At 40.0% G+C, this 23,650-nt stretch overlaps 1 protein-coding gene across 4 annotated transcripts in view; it reads right to left on the reverse strand.

The window, feature by feature from the left end:
• Window positions 1–1,262: 1,262 nt before the first annotated feature.
• NKAIN2 (sodium/potassium transporting ATPase interacting 2) overlaps window positions 1,263–23,650 on the reverse strand; it is a 763,955-nt gene continuing 741,567 nt past the window's right edge. For 2 of the 4 annotated variants that reach the window (XM_054023913.1, XM_054023911.1), the window contains 3 exons: window positions 15,803–15,884; window positions 12,914–13,057; window positions 1,263–8,053 (listed from right to left, as the gene is read on the reverse strand). In XM_054023913.1, coding sequence (XP_053879888.1) covers window positions 8,044–8,053; window positions 12,914–13,057; window positions 15,803–15,884 — 236 coding nt within the window. In that variant the 3' untranslated portion in view covers window positions 1,263–8,043. Of the gene's footprint in view, window positions 8,054–12,913; window positions 13,058–15,798; window positions 15,885–23,650 lie in introns of those variants that run through there. The other 2 variants (XM_054023914.1, XM_054023915.1) reach the window with 2 other exon arrangements.

Raw genomic sequence — 23,650 nt, forward strand, 5'->3', positions numbered from 1 at the left:
GGTTGTGGAATCTCCGTCTCTGGAGATATTTAAGAGTAGGTTAGATAAATGTCTATCAGGGATGGTCTAGACAGTATTTGGTCCTGCCATGCGGGCAGGGGACTGGACTCGATGACCTCTCGAGGTCCCTTCCAGTCCTATAATCTATGAATTTATATGAATCTAATTAAATCAAATCCTGTGGCCTCATACCACAACATAGCCAATATGAAAATAAATAACCCGAACAAGCAAAAGTATTTTTGCCCCAGTGAACCAAGAACTATATTAAAATATTACTGAACTATCAAGGTGTGCACATTTATACAAATTAACAATATAACTTTATGGTTATAATCTACTTTATTGCACCCCAAAATTCTCTCCCTACTGTGTTACATCTACTTTTTGTATCACAGCTACAAACACAGCTATTGCGTTTTGCTATTTCTACTGTGCCTAGATTGATTAGACTCTAAGCACTTTGGGGCAGGAACTGTCTTTTTCTGTGTTTGTGCAGCGCCTAGGACAATGTAGTTCTGGTCCATGTCTAGGATTCCTAGTTGATGTCATAATACAAATAATAAATATAATAATTAAGGCATGCTACTAACAATATGGGAATTTCACAGAGTGTGTGGAATTCAGTTTCTGTGATTATTACCTGAGTCACACGGTATGATTTTTTTGTATGTGATTGGATGTCCTAACCTTTATAAGCAGAATGCATGTCTGAAAAAAATCACTGAGGCTTTGAAGCTCTCTGGAAGAGGACCTCTATTTAAAGTGTGTGTGAGGGGAGGGGGGCAAAGATTTCCCACCATGCCTGACCCTCCTCCTATCCTCTCAGGCTCCCCCCCTCCCCCGCAACCAGCAGCCTGACCTCCCTAATCCCAGAGCCCCTACACCCACACCCCATCCAAATCTGAGTGAGTGGCATTGCAACTTGGTGTGTGGGGTTGCAGTGCCCGCCCAAATCTGAACTCTGGGTTACAGATGTGGGGACCTACATGAAAGACCCCTAAGCTTATCTTCTACCAGCTTAGGTTAAAACTCTTCCAAGGCACAGTTTTCTGCCTTGGACAGATATTGCTGCCACCACCAAGTGATTTTCACAAATATTCAGGGAAGGGTCACTTGGAATCCTTATCCCCCCAAAATATTCCCCCAAGCCTCTTCACACCCTTTTCTGGGGAGGCGTGAGAATAAAATACCAACCACTTGCCTTAGCAATGTGAGCACAGACCAACCCCTTGTCTAAGGACTTTGGAATCAAAGGATTCTTTAAAAAAAGGTACATTTTATTAAAAAAGAAAGAAACACACCTGAAAACTCAGGCTTTAGGGATTAAACACCAAAAATAACTTTCTTGGAGTTCAGCTTAAAGGTAACAAGCAAAACAAAAGCACCTGGAGTTAGCACAGAGAAATCCACAAACCAGAACAACCAAAAAAGTTTCCTAATCGCATCTCTCTCTTAACTCTTCCTGTGCTACTTACATATCTGGGGTTCCAAATGAGAAGTTTCTAGGTATGATGATTTCCCATACCTGGCTTAAAGCTTACAGTTTGTTGCTGCCTTCCCCTCTCTCCAGCGTGAGAGACAAAGAAACAGCCCCCCCACACCCAGCAGTTTTTCCAATTTGAAAAGGTACAGCCTCCCTATTGGTTCCCTGGTCAGGTGCCAACTCAGGTTAAGCTGCTCTTAATCCTGTACAGGTAGGGCAATTAGGGTACAGCTCCTAAGGAGGATTCTATAGCTACTGACTGGCTGGGTGTCCCCAAAAGGGAACTAACCTCCCCCCATTTATCACAAGTGCAATTCAGGTTTGGCCTGGCCAAAAAGTGACTGAGTCATGGCCATGGCCCCACAGGTCCAAGGCCTATTTAGCAATTAGGGAGTAGTAGGGAGAAACGGAGAGCAATTCCAAAGGTAATTTTAGGACGTCTTCACTACCAAACACACAAAGTCAGTATGTACAGAGGAGGGGTCCCAGCACTTCTGGTGCAAATACATGAAATTGCATGAATATCAATAATCACATGTAAATATGCTGAATTGCACATGAATACTTGTATAACCATGAATAAAAGTGCCTTCCTACACATTTGTACAAACATAAACCAGTCACTTGAAAGTTTGAGAGAGCGAAAGAGAGAGAGTGAAAAGAGGCATACATGTTATCAGATTGAAATTCGAGTCTGATTCCGTGAACTTGTTCACAAATACATTTTCCCAGAATCGTTCCTCTTGTAACCGTTGATATTTATGAGCTCTTTGTAGTCACCGAACTATAGCTTTTAGCAGATATTACACATTTGAAAAGGATTTCTACAAGGATTAGCTTAAGAGAAAAAGAAAGTCCTTGAATGTCATTGTGATTGCAGTGTTGTCAACTCTTGCAATTTTATTGCGAGTCTCATGATATTTGTTTTTTAAAAGGGGTCTCATTGATTTCTGTCTTCAATTGCTTGAAGCTTTGCCCTTATCCAAAATGGCTGCCACCCCTTCCCCCCCCCATTAATGTCAGTGGGACGGAAGCCAAAGACTTCCCTCAGCAAGATGGATGCTACTCCCATTGTTTCCCAAGCTAGGCTTCCCTAGAGGAAGATGGTGGCCCATTAGGCATCATGTGAGGACCAAGCAGGGGACAGGTGAATGTGGAAGTGCAGTGAATGAGACCATGGAGACATCAGGGCTGAGCTGTTTAATATGCAAAAAAAGTGGCATGTTTAGTAGGGCCTGATCCAAAGCCCACTGATGACAGTGGAAAGATTCTATGACTTCAGTTAGTTTTGGACCAGGTCCATAAAGATGCCAGATAAAGGGCCTGCTAAAGAAAGAATGTATATTAAAAAAACACACTTCTGGGTTTCTGGAAAGGCAATTAGTGGCAAGAGATGTGTAAGGAACATATGTACTATGCTACCAGGAGCTCGTCCTTTTGTGTAATATCTTTGTTTTTTTCCCACTGTTTGCAGAAAAATATTTTGTTTGTACATAACTTAGGGCGTGTCTTCACTACCGGGGAGATTGATGCTGCTGCAATCAATGACAGCAGAGTGCTCTCTGGTCGACTCCGGTACTCCAGCTCCTCGAGAAGAGTAAGGTAAGTCGACCAGAGAGCATTTCCCATCGATGCAGTGCAGTGAAGACACCACAGTAAGTCTACTTAAGCTATGTCGACTCCAGCTACGTTATTCACTGAATTAGCCATGTGGCTAATTGTCATCTAATCTGGCATTAATTGTGTGCCATTGTTCTCCAAGTTACAATACATGCTGATATGATCCATGCTCCATACTATGATGCAACCAAACAGCTGAGAGCACCTGACAGAAGAACAGGAACACTCTTTTGCCATGAACTGATGGCCTCAGTCCAGGTTCAGTCACATTGGTGGTTTCAGTCCAGGGTCTAGTGGACTAATTGGTACTCTTATTGGAAGTCTGAGGATAAGGATAGCCAGCACTCAGTCAGTATGATACCTGCTCTGTGTATAAATAGATTATGTCAGTCTAAAGTGCATTTGTCACAAGAGCGGGATACATTTAAAAGCACATACTCTTTTCTGGAGTGTGTAGCCAGCATCCAATCTACATTATTCTCAAGTTGTAATGGAGCAATTGATACATTGCTGCCTGCAGCATATCTAACCAGCGGTGTTCTTTTAATAAAATCTGGTTTCGGCTCAATGTCGATTCAGAGAAGTCCATAATCCATATACAATACAAGGGGGCTGTAATAGTAAGGGAATGACTAGAATACAAACCTGATGAATGCATGAGTCGCCTTCAGCCAGGTTTAAACTCACTACACATCTTCACAAGAACAAACTTGTTTTCTGATTAATAAAGTTTAAGAAGAAAAATACAGACAATTCATTCTTTCTGGAAAATAAAAATGGTCCAGGACTTCAGGTTTGATTTTACACTGAATGTTGTATAGCATTCTGAAGGTATATTAAAGGTTGTGTGTGTGAGAGGGGGTGCTTCACTGTTTTTGCGGGGCGGCCATCAGTATTTAAAAAGATTAAAAGCATCAGCTTCAGAGTTAATAGATAAGCTCCATTTAGATACAACCAGGAATCACCGTGTATAACATTTGTAGTTTATAGTCTGGCCCAACCCCTTCCAAAATGCTACACAATAGCTGAGTACCATAACCAGCATTCTGGGACACAGATCTTGTCCTCTCACATGTCTGAAATGTATCATGTACACACTACCTATGCATGAACAATAATAATGAAAGGATTAAAATACCCATACAGAAGGCCACTCTTCCTAAGCAATCACCTATCTTAAGAAACCACCCTGAAGTATCCCTAAACATACTGAATAGAATTCCGGGCCACCTTTATTAAGCACGTAGTCTAAAGTAACCAGTTTTTGTGAGTCCCTTGAAGTGGTTGCTTAAGACATATTTTCATTTTATTGTGTTATTTCACTGTATGGGCAAATGAAGCAGCATTTTAAAAAATGAACTGCAGTGGAAAAATCCATATTACATAGCTCCCTCTTAACAAGGATTACTTAATACAGTACTTAGCACTGTTGGTAACTGTAAACCTGTCATAGACTTAAAATTCCTGATGAGTAGACAAAATAAAAAGACATTTTCTAAATGACAATGCGTCTATTTCAGCCAGCCTTGTAAAAGAATCCTTTTAGTGTCAGGAGATAATGAAAATACGTGTTACCTATGACTCAGTTAAAATGATGTCATGACCTGGCACTTTCTTTTCAGCACTGACACATCCATGTATTGCACAGATTAGGATGGGAATCTTGTAAATTTAAATGGAGTCCTCATTCTGTATTGCTGCTCAGCCAGGAACTGTAATTCTAAGTTTCTTGCAAGTTGTGAATAGTAGCAGGGGGCCAGGAATAGCTTGGAAACCTATATTTTTTCCATTTTTTTTAATGCAAATTACACTAGTAAGTAAAAAAAAAATCACTTTTGTTAAAAATACATTCAGAATTAACAAACGCAAAAAAGAAAAAAGACACATTTGGATTGTAACTCTTGCCTTCTGAATATTTAGCTTTATAACAAAAACCCAGCCTAGAAAAATAACATTCTTTACTGGATTTTGAGGCGGATACAGCTGTACAAATCAAAAATGTCATTCCAGATATTCTCACACTACTGTGCTCCAAACTGCTTCCAAAACATCATCCTTTAGTGTAGTAGTCAACAGTCCTGAAATACTAGTGCTTTCACTGCAACTTAAGCAGGAATATGAATGCCTACTTTATATATGTGTATATATCTCTATATACTTGAGTGTATGTATACATATGTGTGTACATATGCAATATATAAATATACACACATTATTTATAATACTTAGCACTTACATAGTAATTCTAAGCACTGCACAAACATTAATTAATCCTCACAATCACTATGTGAGGTAGTTATTATTATTCACATTTTATAGTTGGGGGAACTGAAACAGAGAGATGTTAAGGACAAACTTTTCTAACTTGGATGCCTAAAGTTAGGCTCCTAAATCCATGCTGAGGCACCGAAATAAATTGCTTGACTTTCAAAGGGCAGAGCACTAATAGCTCCCATTCAATGTGAATGGAAAGTCAATGCAAGCCATGACTGCTCATTATCCTTGAAAATCAGGCCACTATTTAGGTGCCTAAATACTTGAGCTGGTCAAAAAAAAATGTAAACGAAAAATGCAGTTGTGTTAAAATCAAAATGTTTAATTGGAACAATATTTTTGACAGGAAGAAGTGAAAATGAATTGTTTTGACTTTCTCGTTTTGTTTAGACATTTTGATTAGTTTCATCTGGACTTTTATATTTAATTTATATGCATATATAAACATTTAATTTTTAATCAAATATAAAAGTCTAAAGGAAATAAATCAACATGATCAAAACGAAATGATTCAACAGCAACACCTTGTTTCAATGGCCTCAACGTAAAATTTGTCAGATATTTTTTTTGCAAGAAATTTCAGCTTTTTTTATTCCAAATGAAAAAAGTTTGAACTGTCGGAATTTCCCATAGAATGGAAATTCCATTTCCAGCCAGCTCTACTAAATATAGATTTAGGGGGTCTAAATTTAGGCGCCCACATAGGAAATTTTTTGAAGAAGACACCAATTCAGCCAAAGACGTTAAGCATGTTTTTAAGGGATTTGCTGGTCCAGGGCTTAAGTGACTTGTCTATGGTCACATAGCTTATCAGGAACTCAGGAATTCCTGGCTCTTAGCCCCATGTTCAAGCCACAACATTATGCATCTTCCCTCAATATATGTAGGTGTGTATTATATATACATACATACATACATGCACACATACACACACACATATATAGAAAATCTTACAGAATTAATGTAAGTATAGTTCCTAAACCTGTCTTGTATCTTATTTTTAGTGGGGAATGCTTGTTCCACTGTCATTGTCCAGATTTATTGTTTGTGACACATTACATTCATGCATACACAGCGAAGGGCGCCAATTTCTATAGCAATGGATAAGTAGAGTTAGTGCACAGGGCAACAGTACCTATAAGCCACAGAGACTGTGAAGGTTTGGCAAGCTAGGAAAAGAGTCGCTTTGTGACGACTTGCACCTTTCCAAGCACTGAACACTCATGCCCTCAAGCACACGTGGCTGTCAGGTATGTGTGGCAGGTGTGTGCATTTGTCTGGGCGGTTTCTGAACAAAGAAGGAATGACAATTCAAGTTCCTGAAAAGCCTGAGCAAAATCTTTTTTTTTCTAATGAAAGCTGCCTAAGTGCTTGAAAATACAGATCAAATTCAGAACAAAACAAATGTTCCTATGAGTTCAGAATATGTCATAAACACATTGACCTACTAGTAAAATCCCCAAAGGCATCTTGTTGCCAACTACATAACAGCACAGTTTTTTTCAGCCACAATTTTACAGGAAGATAAAATACACATTCTAACACACAACGAATCCCCAAATATACCACAAAAAGTTCTCCAATATTTCACCAATGCAGCTAGTCCCTCCCCGCTCTATGCCAACCAAAACAAACAAAAGAAGTTAGATCCCTTCCGGTGCAATTAGAAAAAAGAATGCTCACTTACATAGGATTTTCAATTGAAATTAGATATAAAAGAGTAAACGTAGCTAATACATATTCAGTTGGCCTCTGTTGCTAGAAATCTGCAGATGTCTCTGTAGTTAGTAAAAGACATATTTAGAGTTAGTTATAAAAGCACCTACAGTGTGATAAATAAAAACAGTGGGGTTATGAAACACTGTTGTTTATTTCCAGTAGGTTCAGTTATTGGTTTAATGAGGGATTCCCTTTACCCCTTTCCCAACCCCAGAGATCTATTTCTCTTTTAAGCATTATAAACTGTTTGTTTTCTTGACCATTGTGGAGGCTCATTAGTAAAGCACTTTTCTGTTAGCTGGCAGTTTTCGTACGTGGTCACTCTGGAGCTGCTGAGCAACAGAGCCTTATTCCCTGACACGAAAAAAAATCTTTCAGAATTAACAGCAGCAGGTTGAATCTAAAGGAAGTCGCTTCAGTAAGCCTGCACTGAGTTTCTCTGATGTGCAACTTAGTTGGGTTAAGGCAAGTATGTACTTGTACAGCCTTTAGGGCAAACAACTTGCTGTCTATTGGCTTCTGTTACAAGGTCATCATGGTATTTTTTAAATATTATAATGACTAAGGAGACTTGGTGCAAGTGGTCTCAGAAAGAACTGAATTGGATGAAATCATTTCATAACTCAAATAAGTAGGAATGAAGGTAGTAAACACAGGTAATAGCCAGCAGATGGCACCAATGCTTCTCCTTTTGAACCTTCCAAAGGCCTGGCAGTTGTTTTTGTGTATTCAGGAAATCCAAGAAGGGGGTAATGTGCATCTCTGTCTGTATTTGTTGGAAAGAGAGGTCGAATGCACCTTTTGTTTCTCTGTCTCAGCGTATGCTCATTCTTTTTTTTTTTTAAACACAAAGGTTGTTTTTTTGCTGTTTGTAGAACACAGGGGGCCATCCTGAAACAAGTTTTTTGAAAGGTCCTTCAGCCCCCACACAGAAGTCACCTTGTTCATTTTGACCTAAAAGAGAGACAAGGGAAAAAACGATATTTGTAACCAACTAACGGATGGATTGATGCATCACCTCCCTTCACTTCAGGCACCCACTAGACTGGAAACATGTGCAACTAGCCTTTCCAAAACAACCTCCTGGAAACAGAGATCACTTCCTCTGCCTTAATACCCCGTTTGTATGGTCAGACAGATTGCATACATGTGTGCACAGAAAGAAAGGACAGGCAAGTGATTTGCTCAAATAATCTCGAGCATCTTTTAAAATATTATCAAGGTATTTGATGCAGGTTCTCAAAACCTTGATTCTGGGTAGGAGCAGTATTTAATTATGTAATCCTCTGAGGCTGCTGACCATGTGTAACCTGGAGGATGACCTGAACAATAGTAATCCAGCAAAATGCAGATGCCTTTAGAAAAAAAAAATGGTTTGGTACATAGAACAGAATGGCTGAAAAGCAGCTGCATAGTTAAGTCACCTGTGGCTACCTCAGCAAAGTAATTGTGCAAGGTTTTAGCTGCACAGCTCCAGCTGACTTTAGTAAGAGTCCTATGACTAAACTTGTACTGGTACCAGTTGCTATACAGGTGTTCAATGGTAGTTTACTTGAGTGAAACTTTGCTCGTATTGTTTAAATTACTCAAATATAAGTCCTAATTAAGGTATTTCAGCTGAAAGAGACAATCATATCATATCATATTCATATCACTGTGATGAATTGGGCATTATGAGGCCTGCTACATATCAGGGGCCCTATTCTGCTGATTAGACCTATGCCTTGCTTACATCTGCTCTTCAGACAATGTGAATGGCAAAATGGCACAATGAACTTTAGTTCTTTGATCTAATGTATGTGAAATTAGTATTCAGTCACCCGGACATGTAGCTGCAGCATTAGGCTAGGAGACCAATACAGTCAGAGTGATTATGCAATTTCAGCAGGCAGAGGAAATTGGAAACAGAGAAGGAGGCCAAACAACCAAACTAGAGATGGACCAAACCGGGTCACTGTATCCAAACCTCCTCATTCTTTGGGGACATTTGGATTCCTGATCTGAATTTCAGAGCTCAGGTCCCTCCATAAAATAAACTGCATGTAACCAAAAAGCAAAGCCTACAAATATTTCTGTGTAGCATATACATGACAGATAACTCAGGCTCACAGACCTAATAGAATGACAAGGAAATCTTTACTCAAGGAACAATTTCTCCAGTGCATTAGGCTTCAGCATCAGACAGGGATTTTTTTTGTTTCATCTCTTCTTTTCTTGAACAAACATGTTTATTGTGAACAACATAGGGAAAATCTCTTTCTATTTACTTTCTATTTGCATTGCCCGCCCTCCGACGTTCTCCCAGGGCAATGATCACACAGTGCAGAACCATGTTCCAAAACTCAAAGTATTTTTTTTAGGGCTGTCAAGCGATTAAAAAAATTAATCGCGATTAATCGCACTGTTAAACAATAATAGAATACCATTTATTTAAATATTTTTGAATGTTTTCTATATTTTCAAATATATTGATTTCAATTACAACACACAATACCAAGTGTACAGTGCTCACTGTATATTTATTTTTGATTACAAGTATTTGCACTGTAAAAAAACAAAAGAAATAGTATTTTGCAATTCACCTAATACAAGTACTGTAGTGCAATCTCTTTATCATGAAAGTTAAACTTACAAATGTAGAATTATGTACAAAAAACTGCATTCAAAAATAAAACAATGTAAAATTTTAGAGCCTGCAGTCCACTCAGTCCTACTTCTTGTTCAGCTAATCGCTCAGACGAACAAGTTTGTTTACATTTGCAGGAGATAATGCTGCCTGCTTCTTGTTCACAAAGTCACTTGAAAGTGAGAACAGGTGTTCTCATGACACTCATAGCCGGCATCTCAAGATATTTACATGCCAGATGCACTAAAGACTCATATGTCCCTTCGTGCTTCAACCACCATTCCAGGGGACATGTGTCCATGCTGATGATGGGTTCTGCTCAATAACAATCCAAAGCAGTGCGGACTGATGCATGTTCATTTTCATTATGAATCAGTGCCACCAGCAGAAGGTGATTTTCTTTTTTGGTGGTTCGGTTTCTGTAGTTTCTGCATTGGAGTGATGTTCTTTTAAGACTTCTGAAAGCATGCTTCACGCCTCGTCCCTCTCAGATTTTGGAAAACACTTAGATTCTTAAACCTTGGGTCGAGTGCTGTAGCTATCTTTAAAAATCTCACATTGGTACCTTCTTTGCATTTTGTGAAGTCTGCAGTGAAAGTCTTCTTAAAATGAACATGTGCTGGGTCATCATCCGAGACTGCTATAACATGAAATATATGGCAGAATGCGGGTAAAACAGAGCAAGGGACATACAATTCTCCCCCAAGGAGTTCAGTCACAAATGTAATTAACGCATTATTTTTGTAACAAGCATCATCAGCATGGAAGCATGTCCTCTGGAATCGTGGCCGAAGCATGAAGGGGCATACGAATGTTTAGCATATTTGACATGTAAATACCTTGCAATAACAGCTATAAAAGTGCCATGCAAATGCCTGTTCTCATTTTCTGGTGACATTGTAAATAAGAAGAGGGTAGCATTGTCTCCTGTAAATGTAAACAAACTTGTTTGTCTTAGCGATTGGCTGAACAAGAAGTAGGACTGAATGGACTTGTAGGCTCTGAAGTTTTACATTGTTTAGTTTTGGAGTGCAGTTATGTAACAAAAAAAATCTACATTTGTAAGTTGCACTTTCATGGCAAAGAGATTGCACTACAGTACTTGTACGAGGTGAATTGAAAAATACTATTTCTTTGTAACCAAAAATAATATACACTTTGATTTCAATTTCAGCACAATAAAATATACACCTCTACCTCGATATAACGCTGTCCTTGGGAGCCAAAAAATCTTACCGTGTTATAGGTGAAACCGCGTTATATCAAACTTGCTTTGATCCACCGGAGTGCGCAGCCCCCCCCACCCCGGAGCACTGCTTTACCGCGTTATAGCCGAATTCGTGTTATATCGAGTCGCGTTATATCGGGGTAGAGGTGTATATGAAAATGTAGAAAAACATCCAAAATATTTAATAAATTTCAATTGGTATTCTATTGTTTAACAGTGCGATTAAAACTGCAATTAATCATGATTATTTTTTTTAATCATGATGAATTTTTTTGAGTTAATCGCGTGAGTTAACTGCGATTAATCGACAGCCCTCATTTTTTTGGATTTCACTGGCACTAATTCCAGTGCCACCGAGCAACTCCTACTGTGCAGTTTGCCTTCCATGCCAGTTCTTCCATTTTTGGACTATTCATTTCCCTCGTCTTATCATGCAAAGCCCGTGAGCACACTCCTGTCCTATTGTCTGAAAGTGGGCACTGGCATCTTCAACACAGAATGCCATGAAGCTGCTTTGTGGGGTATCAGCTGTGTTAGCCTGGGAATGACGTACACCTCTACCCCAATATAACGCGACCTGATATAACATGAACTCAGATATAACGCGGTAAAGCAGCGCTGCGTGCTCCGGCAGATCAAAGCAAGTTCGATATAACGGGGTTTCACCTATAACGCGGTAAGATTTTTTGGCTCCCGAGGACAGCGTTATATCGGGATAGAGGTGTATATGGATACCAGCTCTGTTTGGTTTTATTTAAACTGCATGTTTTCGGGCAGCTTTTATAGCCTATTTCTATGGTCAGACAGTTTGTAAATGAGTATGACTAGGAAGGAAGGAAAGGAAAATGATTTGTACACAACTGCCTGTCTTTTGAGTCTTGTGCCGTGCGGAGCACATTGCTGGCATTTAAATAATAAACATAATAGATATTTAGAATACAAATAAAAATTCAGGTTGATGGAATTCTCCCATCATAATCCACAAAATTAATCAGTTCCTGTGAACAACTTGCTGGTGAAGGCTAACAAATACCTTGGAACTGCACAGATGTAACTAAGATGTGGGGATGAATCTCTGCACTCAATATCGAAATCCGTGCTGTAATCCACAATTCAACAAGCTTTATGAGCTCCACACAGGAGCGGCCATACTCAGATTAGATCCCTGAACATTTATATTGTCAGAGAAGAAAGTATGTCCTCCTTTGCTTTTGCACAGTACCTAACAGAATTGTACCCTCACCCTGACTGGAGCCAATAGGTGCTACTACAACATAAATAAACAAATATCTGCCTCTGATACCTAGTACTACAGGTTTCAGAGTAGCAGCCGTGTTAGTCTGTATCCGCAAAAAGAAGAACAGGAGTACTTGTGGCACCTTAGAGACTAACAAATTTATTAGAGCATAAGCATAGTCCACGAAAGCTTATGCTCTAATAAATTTGTTAGTCTCTAAGGTGCCACAAGTACTCCTGTTCTTCTTTTTGCTAGTACTACAGAGGAAGGCCACCTCTCTTCTCTCTCTGCATAGACACAATGGTGCATATCCTCAGGTCCAGCTGAGCTGCATTCAGTGCAAGAATGGAGAAAGGAGACTGCATAGGTGGCTTTAAGTCACCTTTATGCACCCTTTATGCCTGGCATAAATTAGAGCAGCCTTAAAGATGCTTTAATTTTGGTCAGGCTGTCCATAGGTCCAAGGGTTTATTTCAGCAGCCTGGGAGCACTGCATGTAGGAATGCCCAAACCATACTCCCTCTCTACTAGGAATCTTCCTTGCAACTGGAGGCCAGGAAGGTGGATGGTGTCGGAGTTTCTAAGGCAGCTCTGCACAACCTGAAGATTTCCTCAAAATGGATTAATCTAGTCCAATGTATTTAGCTAATTCCTGCAAGTGATGAAATTATACATACTTTGAAGAGTGGGATTTGATTAACCATATATGTCCAGAAAACATACCGCCTTGTGCTGTGATCCTGGAAGATTTCAGAAACTAAGCAGCACTGGGATGGATAGGGGACCTCCAAGGAAGTGCTCAATGCTGCTGGAAGTGGTGTTGCTGATTCAATAGATGGTGCTCTTTCCTCTAGTTCAGTGCTGAGCCTAGAACCCAACATGGTGTTAAGGGGAACTGTGATGTTTTCATATAAGTTACAAAATTTAGGTCTTGATCACTTGTGGTCAATAATGAGCCCATGGTTTGTGCCTGATTTTTGTTTAGGCAAGGGGGATGTAATTGCCCAAGTCAGAATTTGATCTGCATAGTAATCCTCACTGGCAAACCACATTCTGAGTTGAGCAATTACTTTCAGACTATCTAAATACTCCCCTGCAGTTTAAACTGAACTCACTATTCTTTTTCATGTTTCTTCCTGCACCGTTGTGTCGTGTTTCTGTGCACTGTTAAACAGCTGTTACATTCCAACCCAGAGATGGTTGTATTTCGCTGACAGCATATTTAGCAATATGTACATATCCTTTACCTACTTCACAGGGGTCCTGAGGGGTGTTGATTGTTTGTAAAACAAAGAAATCTTCTTGGCCACACACAGTAGTGTGAAGTCTAGCTATTTTAAAATTACTTTTCCTTTGAATCCTATGGGGTTAATATTGCTGTTCTCCAGTAGACAAGAGCCACGGGGAAACGAAAGATACAAATAACGCTTTAAAGCAACCTAATGTAGTCTTCTGTTATCATTTCAGGGATGCGATTTCCACTAAGTATTATCTTAAAAAGTGCTACGAGCTAGTCAAACTGCAATTTGATTAAACTGAAATTTGAATTTGTCACTCCACTATCTAATGATCTGCCCACGTTAACAGAGCTGAAGGCAAGGCATTGCTCCAGGATACACATGTGTGTGCTCCTGGCCCGCCTCTGCAGTATGCAGTATAAGGCTGTTGCCACATGCTGTCAAAGATGGTTAAACATTGCGGGTAGAAATTCTATAGAACCTTGATCAAATACTGTACGATGAGAGGGAAACATTACATGTCTTTGTTTGACTGTCACTGGGACATGACAATATGCCTTCTCTGGGTTTATTGGAAACAACATCAACTTACATACTGATTTCTGTCTTTTAGTGCAAAGAAATCACCTACATTCCAGCAAGAAAGCAGTACTGCCATAAAATAGAATTCAGTTTTAAAGATTCATCATATCTTTCTTTGTCTCAGCTACATGCTTTAAAATTTATATTGGCTTCTCTTTTCTATAGCTCCAGTGTTCCTTCCACTCAGTGTTAGCAGGCTCTGTAAATGCAATCAACTACTCTTGAAGAAGAAACACTGAGAGCATAAAGAGAATGGGATAATATCTCAGCTAGAGGGCTCCATATGTTGATGACAATGTATAGTACACTGAGGAAGAAATAGGATTAGAATTGTTCTAAGTACCCATGAGCCACACAGAGTACAAGGAAGGAAATAACATTTTCTAAATGTACAACATGATGCCCAAAGTGCAGGTGAAAAATCTTTATTTGAGCACATACAGATGGGAAGCTGAAGCTGGGCTGGAATGGGAGCTATGCACTATTGTAATTTAAGTCTGTTAAAATCCCCCCAGAAACTAGCATGCATCACAAAGGGCCAAGTTCTGAGCATCCTCCCAGTATGAGGTCCACAACCAGTAATTAAAGAAGTAAATACCAGACCCACATAAATAATAATGGCTGCTCGTTCATCAGCAGATTTCCTTTTAAAAAAGTAATTACAAGATTTAGTTAAATGTTTCCATTACAGTTTGAATGGGTACTAGGGTTGAATTGATGTTGCCTAGTTATGTTTAGTTCTCTCCTTCAGTACAAATGATTGGAAGAGAAAAGGGACAAAGGAAATGATGCCCTCTTGCAAGTCATCACGTGCCATACTTTCACCTAATGAGCTTGTGATATTAAACAAAACCCCAAAGTTACACCTTTGCACTGCAATGAGGCAAGATTCACCTGGGCAGTAATGAATCTGTGACTTGCTTTCTGCTTGGCACTAATACAGGTGATGTTTGTAAATCATTGCCATGTTGCAGTCTAAGGCTGAGCAAGGACTTCAGTGAAAATCTGCTCCAGTCTTTTGCTTTTGCTGACATTTTCTTTTCCACTCAACCCCAAAATGTATCAGCTTGTATTTCTAGGCAGTGGAGGGAACTGTCACTCGCACAGTATAGTCAAAATATACCATAAACTGATTTCAAAAGCAACATGCCAGTAAAATAAAGAAAACAGAAGTGAGGAGAGCAAAGAAAGTAGAGGGACACTTCAAAGAATAGATGCTCTAATGAGAGAAATGCTAACTATGTTTGCTGCATAATATGTTTCTAAACCTCTGATAAACTTAGCTAAAATCACCAGGCCAAATCCTTAGTCAGATTTTACTCAGGACTTGTCTACACATATAGCACTGCACTGGTGCACTGTAGCACTTAGTGAAGATGCTACCTACACCAGCAGGAGAGCTTCTCCCATTGGCATAGTTAATCCACCTCCCTGAGAGGTGGTAGCTATGTCGACGGGAGAAATCCTCCTGTCGACATAGCACTGTCTACACCAGGAGTTTGATGTAGACTGTAGTATAGACCAAGTCTCAGTCTGCCTGAGGGAGGGTTAGTAAAATCCATGTCAGGACATCAGTCTTATTAAAACAAATATGACACATGGTACCCCACCACAAGAAATCATTATGTTGCAAAGAAGGATAATGTTAGTGGTTAAGTGCAGAACTTGAATTCAGTCTATCAAGAAAGGCTTCTGCCTATCCTGAATTTTTAAGACACGTAATCTTTCAGTTTAATAATCCTTTAATATCTGCCTAGCACTCCATAGAATATCTCAGAAGTTAAGTACTTACATATACATGGGCTGTAGCTGTAAATGAGATGTCTTCTGTGGGCCTTGATAGCCGTAAGAGTCAAATCCACCTATGAAATCAACTGAAAGAGGGGAAAATTGCTTTCATTAGCAACATCTTTTCAGAAGAGATAGGCACTATCATTCAAGAACAAGCTTCCACACAGATTACTTTGGACAGACCCCCTAATAATCTTCTACTAAAATTAGAGTGACTAACTGTATAGAGGGTGGGGGGGGTAAATGGGAGAGGAGAGGCAGTGTCTACAGAGACAGACAATGAGGGATTTATAAAATCCATCTACACCAGAGAGAATTATGCATCACTTTTTTCTCAAGCAGACCACCTTATTGGAGTATAAAATTACATTTTATCTGGATATTACAAATGCTGCAAACCATTTATTTATTGGCATGGATGCAATGCAACTGACTGTGATTATTGTGTCAAGCTCGCTGACATACTCTGGTTCAGTGTTCTAGCAGAGAAAGCATATTGATCCTATTCTGTTTGAGAGACAGAAGTTGCTCTGATTCCCTGCTTTGACATTTGGGTTGAAATGCAGAGACTGAGACTCTACATCTACACTACGGGGGAGGGGGTCGATTTAAGATACGCAAATTCAGCTACATGAATAGAGTAGCTGAATTCGACGTATCGCAGCTGACTTACCCCGCTGTAGGGACGGTGGCAAAATCGACCTCTGCGGCTTCCCGTCGACGGCGCTTACTCCCACCTCCGCTGGTGGAGTAAGAGCATCGATTCGGGGATCGATTGTCGCGTCCCAACGGGACACGATAAATCGATCCCCGAGAGGTCGATTTCTACCCGCCGATTCAGGCGGGTAGTGTAGACCCAGCCTTAGAACAATTTATCTGAGCATTGGAGATGGGACTTCACAGATCTAAGGATACTCCAAATACAGTGGAGGTCTATAAGTGGGAGCTATTTTCCAACTCACACCACTGCTTACCCATGTTTATTTATTTTATATCATTTCTGGGACAATACAGTCACATCCGAGTCAGAGACTCCCAGTTTCCCATACTCAAGCGCTTTCTTTTAAATGGTGAAATATGAGGTCTTTGTGTCTTACTTAACTGTAGCCCTCATATATATTTGGATGCTATCTCCATGAAATATTCTAACCTACATATTGTACACTAGAGCAGCATAAATAGCTGCATCTACTTCAACAGGAGAGATTGAGAGATACCCACCCCAGAATAGCTTATAGCCTGGTGATTAGACCCTGCTCCAGAGTGGGGATTTGAACCTGCGTCTCCCACATCCAGGGTGAGTGCCCTAACCATTGGGCTATTAGGTAAAAAGGGGGCACTTCCCATCATTGTCGTTTTGTTAATGGAGGCTAAATCCTCTTGTGACTCTAGCCTGAAAAATCAGAGAGATTTGACATTTAGATGAACTATTTTGGCATTTTCAATTTTTTTTCGTTTCAATTGAAACAATTCATCAAAATCTACATGAATTCATGAAATGGTTTGACCCAAATAAATTTCAGCCGAAAAGTTTCACCTAGCTCTAGTGGACACCACCTTGATGTTACTTAGCAAGAGAGATGGCAAAGCTGCAAAGTTCAGATCTGGAACTGTATTTCCCCTAAGTACTGGGATGTCCTTGAGCAAACTGTGATTCTGAAGGTATCTGTATGCACCAGAAAGTAGCAAATTACTCTCTAATATAGGAAAGTCCCTTCTGATATGAATGCAATAATAAAATTAGAGTTCATCTGTCATTCCTTTTATAATTCACAAATCTGTATTTGAGATCTTTCATAGTGGACAACTTAAATACTGCATCTCACAACACATCATTACGAAGAGCTTTCACTCTAGGATAAACACTAACATATAATCATACTTAAACATACACATATCCACTTTCCCAAAACTCTAAACTATCCTTTTCGTAGTGCTGCGGTTCGCCGTCCCAGGCCAATGGGGGCTGCGGGAAGTGGCAGTCAGCATAGCCCTTGGCCCACGTCGCTTCCCACAGCCCCCATTGGCCTGGAGCGGTGAACCGCGGCCAGTGGGAGCGGCGATTGGTCCGAACCTGCGGATGCTGCAGGTAAACAAACCGTCCCGTCCCGCCAGCAGATTTCTCTGACGAGCCGTGTGCCAAAGGTTGCCGATCCCTGGTCTAGCCCAGTGTATCTAAAAGATCACCTAAAGCACTGGAAAAAGGCCTTGGTCGACAACTTTGCTCCTCTGGCACAATGGTGCTTTCATCCATAAGGGTAAAGCTCATCTGTACAAGGGACAGAAGTTTCTTGGGGGTTTGTCCAAGACAGTGGAATGAACTCCTCCAAGAACTAAGGACCATCTCAAACCTCACCATTTTCCACTTCAAGAGCAAGGCAAACTTCTTCGTTTTGCCTTCTCCAACATAAACACATAATAGTATGTACATTAAAAAACAAATCAAAGCAACAACTTCCCCCACACCCCACGCCAACACCCAAATCCCTATCAAAACAAAACACTCCACTGCATTCACAATTCTTCTTTGGGTGAGAGGATGAGAGAGAGGATGAACTACATGCCACAGATGTTAGTTGCATTGTTTAATGCACTTGGATACTATGGTGATGGGGGGTAGAATAAGAAGCAGTATAGACTAGAATGTAAGTAATCCCACTGTAATTAAAGGCACTACTTATTCAGTGAGGTGCTATTCAGCATGAGCAGAGCTAGCCCCATCCGGTCCATAATTAAGACCATTTGTACTGCAAAAAGGAGTAACAAAGACTATAACTGAATGGATTTTAGTGTGGATTACAGAGCTCTATGTTCACACTGCCCGGTCTTCTATGCTAGCCCCTCCAATTTATATATAGTGCCCCTTATGTACATGTGACTTCCTACTTACACCTGTTAAGGCACACATCTGCACTTCCCTTACATCAGCTCCGTATACTGCAGCCATTCACTCGGTACACTACAAATGAGGTTCCTAGATGCAGCCCTTGCACAGTGAATATATTCCTCCTCCTGGAGTATACAGTCACAATGCTAACTTTGTGACATAATTATTTCCATGGGAAGAGACATGTGTAATAAACACAGGATTGAGATTTAAGGAGGACACGAATGAGCTCTTATTCAAACACAGATACATTCACAGATAAGGGTGACACAGGCCTTTGCTGGTATGTCTTGTAGTGAATTGCTTTTTGTATAAATGTTCTCTTTTTCAGCCTTCACCTTCTGAACAAAGAATTCAGAAAACAAGCTGTCTGGGCTAGATTGTCCACTGTTATAAATCAGCATAGCTCCACTGGCTTCAACAGATCTATGCCAATTTAAGTCAGCTGGGGGGACCTGTCCCTCTATATAGTATGTGTGTGTGTTCAGATGTATGTTGTAACATAAAGTTGTACTCTGTAAGTAATGACAAAATGACTCTGTCACAGGCAGGGATGCTTTGTTTTGAAGCCACAAGAAGAAATATCTTGAGGGACTTTCTAGGTTCTTTCCCAGAAAGCTAAACCAAAATGTTCAGAAACAAATTCCCAGCAATAAAAGGAGTTTGTGTGGGCTCAGGAAAAAAATGAGTGCTATTATCTCTGCATGGCAGTGTGTCCCTGTCTTTTGCTTTGTTGCACAAAGGAAACTCAGTGTGTAAACAGGCCAGATTACAAAGTGATATAAACAAGATGGGCCTATAGAGACAGCTCTGTTTTAACCAGACAGTACAGGCTCCCCACTTGTATATCCAGATGACAGTAGGGGAGAGAATATGATTGTGACCTTGTTAAAGGGATACAATGGCTCCTTACGTACAACAACAGTGCTGCAAGTGAACTAGGAATGGTGGGTAGTATGATATTAACTCTGATGCAGAGAATGCCTATAATTTCTTTGCAGCACATTTTCTTCATTGTGGCAGCATCTCAGTTAGCTCTGCAAAGCCTGTGGTGCCCAGACTGTGCTAAAAGCTCCCTATGGATTTTGAGTTAGTTCCTCAAAGTATGCAAAATGCTGCCCTTTCTGCTGGGCATTTTATCCTGGCTGTGCCTGAAAGGTCACTAAAAGTGTCATACTACAGATACACTCCTGGCAGCAGTAACATGAGATGAATAAAATAAGCCTCATTAGCTGAATCATTACAGATGTTTCAATTCCTAACCATATCCATCAAACACATTTTTGCCTACTATATTTTACTTTTATCTTGTATACCATCATTACCAAACTCAGGTCTTTAATCATGTTTTGCCTTCATAAACACACACACACACAATCCTACTCACATACCATATCAACAGATGAGATATACTGAGAGGCTTGCCTGAAATCTGGTAATGGAACATTTAACAATGAATAGCTCACTTTCATTTGTGAGTCTGAATCTCTTTCTTGCCTTGCTGATACTAACCTGCTCCTTGGTTTTAAGGTCAGGTTTACAAAAGCACCATAAACTCTTTCTAGGACATAACTGGGGAAGTCATGTAATTAAAATTGGTTATGGCTCAAAATAATGGACATATTTTCTATTAATACACCCACTAAAGACCTGATCTTGCAATCCTGGCACATAGTCAAAACTCCCATTGAAGTCAATAGGAGCTTTGAATTTGTCTCAGTCTGTAGGATGGGATCGTAAGTCTGAATTCGGTATTCAACTTCAGTTGTTGGACATTTGTTGGTGTGCAAAGAGCCTATTAAGCTGGGATGTGTATATCTGAACAGAAGGGGCCCCGTTTATATAAAAGAGTGAGGAGTTTCTACCAAGACCAGCAGGGAGGAACAAAGACATAATCAGATAGAGAAGTAGGCAGGAAATAATGTGGTATAATGTAGCAAAATGATGTCCATGCAGAAAAAAGGGAAGAATATTAAAAGAAAACTCAGGTGACCGGACATCCCCCTCCAGCAAATAATACAAATGGCTTCAGTAGAGCTATGGCAATTTATACCAGCTTAGGATCTGACCCAAGAAGTTTAACAAGCATAGTTAGGAGCATGAGCCTATAGAAATAACACTGACATTATGGCGTTCATCAAATTTAGTAGGGATGTAAAATTCAGTACAGATTAAATATGAAAGGATACAGACTCTTGAGAGGAGGAGCGGGGACCAGTGGGTTGGAAAATAGCCATACATGTTACAAAAAATCATTCTTATCAAAACAAAATATTCCACTGTACACACAATTCTCCCCCTGGAGAGAGGCTGCGAGAGAATGGACCACACATGACAAATGTCAGTCACGTTACTCAATGCACTATTGGAAGGCTCTCAGCTACCACGGTGATGAGGGTGGTATAAGAACCTATCTGGACTAGACTAGACTACCGGATGTAGTTAAGAGCTGTGCAAAAATGCTGAATTTTACAAATCTTGACACAATTTACAAATGATTAATGGCGTGAAATTAGGGCCAATTTTATTAAATTTGAAATTAAAGCAGAAAACCAGAAGTCTGGCTTAAAAAATAAATAGAAAATCTATAAGCTAGGAGGAAGAGCTTCATGCTCTTGCAGGCTACCATTGCCATCTGGCCTTCTGCTAGGCTGTCTTGTGATGGCGTGATACTCACTGCCTGCCAACCCTACCCTAGCCTTACCCTTTGTATGCTGTGAGCGTGGCTGTTATGCACTGTTCAGCAGATAGGCAGAGGTTTGCTCTAATACAAATCTTCAAAAAAGTTTTCTTACAATGCTAATCGAATGCCATAGGCTTTGTCTTGTGGATATCGCAATTAAGACCCACAGAAGAGGATAGCAGAAAAGTGGCAGGGACAAAGAGCGTATCTGCCAGTTTGTGAAGCTGTGCCATTACCAGTGAGACATTATAGCAATAGATTGAAACTATGTAAGAGTTCCAAAGGGTTAGCAGAAGGAAATCCTCTAGCCATATTTCTCTGCTCTGGTTTTGATGTGCTCTCATAATTGCAATTTCATTCCCTTTCACAGCAATGGAAACCGTTCTTTGGCAGTCCCTTCTGGTAGCTCATGAATTTCCAGGTTTTCCAGCAGATCCTTATACCACTTAATTTGTTCTTTGAGACAATTCCCTGCGGGGCCCTCTCTGAGCCCTGCTGATCCCTGGCCAGCTCTTCCCTCACTCCATCTGGTATAAGCTAAAATCAGCAAAATCAGATTGTCAGAATTTTGTGTTATCACATCCCAATCAAGCTCCTTCCTCCATTCTGTTAAATGTCTCCACTCCCACTAAAATAATTTTAAAAATATATTTTATGTTTTCTCTTTAAGTATATCTCAGACAGGCCTGGGCCTTCTAGAACAATTTCCATTTGCTCTCCAATTTTTGTGCATGTGAACATTTCCAAAGTGTCCTTGAGATATTTTTAAATTGATAAAATATTTCTAAATTAGCTAAGGATTCCATAAGTTTTGCCCAGTGCCATCTAGAGGTAATGCAGGTTAAATAGGATCATCAGGGCACTAATAAAAGGAATTCTTAGGCGGAATTTGCTATAGGCCATCTCATCACAAGGGCTAAGCTGGTGATAAGGAAAGCGCAGACTGGGGCCATGCTACCACAATTATTATTTATTATTTGTATTATTGTAGAACCTAGGAGCCCCAGTCCTGGCCCAGGGCTCCATTGTGCCAGGCACTGCATAAACATGGAACAAAAAAAGACAGTCCCTGCCCCAAAGATCTTACAATCTAAATATAAGCCAAGAGACAAGAGATGGATAAAGCCACACGGGAGAGTAACAATATTGGTCAGCATGATGGGCTGTGGTCTCTGCACATCAATAGTGTAACGGATGTCAAGTTTTTTGTAGGCCTGACTGCAGAGGAGAGTTTTAAGAAGGGTTTAGAAGGAGGATAACGAGTTAATTTTGTGGATGTTTATGGGAAGTGCTTCCCAAGTGTGAGAGGCAGCAGGCAGAAATCACAAAGGTGGAAGATGGAGGCTGGCATCATGGGACAATCGGAGCAGGAACTGACATATCAATAGCAAATGAGAAATGATACAATACAAATAAACAAGCATAATAAGAATTAATAAGCATAACAAAGAGGAGAACTGGGCCCTGAATGTGTGAAGACTAACGAGGCAAGGTTAATGAAGAGCCATCCAAAAATTTAAAAGGAAAAGGCAAAAGTAATAAGAAATACGGAAACCTTTAGGGGGTGAAATAGACTAGACTAATGAACTAGACTAATAGACTAGAGAAAATGTAGCACAAAGATATGTGTCAGATAGGTCTAGGAACACCCAGGACACTACACAAAATCCAGTTTGACTCCTACAATGGGGAAAACACTAAATTGGACGGAATACAAGAATGCCAGACTGTGCAAGTGAGCAGACACACCTTGAAAAGTACAGCTCAATAGCTTTGGACCCCCAAACAAAGGATTTTGGAGGTTAGCTGTTCATATCAAACCTGCTTTAAAGAGTGCCAGACAAATGAGTGACAATGCTTTTCAGTTGAACTTGTTTGGAGCAGTGGTGACAAACTATACATTGCATTGAGTTAATCATATATGTGCATTCTCAGTAGGTAGTCCAGCCAATGTAGACACAACTCAAAGTCTCTTTAAACACAGCAGTTTGAATTAAGACTAGATGTCAAACTATTTGCTATTAGAGAAATACTGTACAGCGTCCAGTAAGATGTAAATCTGTATATCATGAATGGTTAACCTGAGTGTCTAGTCAGAACTGCAAAACTCCTTTGTTACTAACCCATTTCTATTATGGACTTGATAAAGGTGTGTAGGGCATTATTATCTTGATCTCCTTTCTTGAGTTTCTCCTCCAAGGACAATTACATCTGAGAGTAGCAGAGTAAGATTTTTGAAAGGGTTTGGGTGTAAAATTAATCTCTCTTTATAGAAAGGA

The sequence above is a fragment of the Malaclemys terrapin genome, chromosome 3, assembly GCF_027887155.1.
Source record: "Malaclemys terrapin pileata isolate rMalTer1 chromosome 3, rMalTer1.hap1, whole genome shotgun sequence".
NCBI classification, from domain to species: domain Eukaryota; kingdom Metazoa; phylum Chordata; order Testudines; family Emydidae; genus Malaclemys; species Malaclemys terrapin.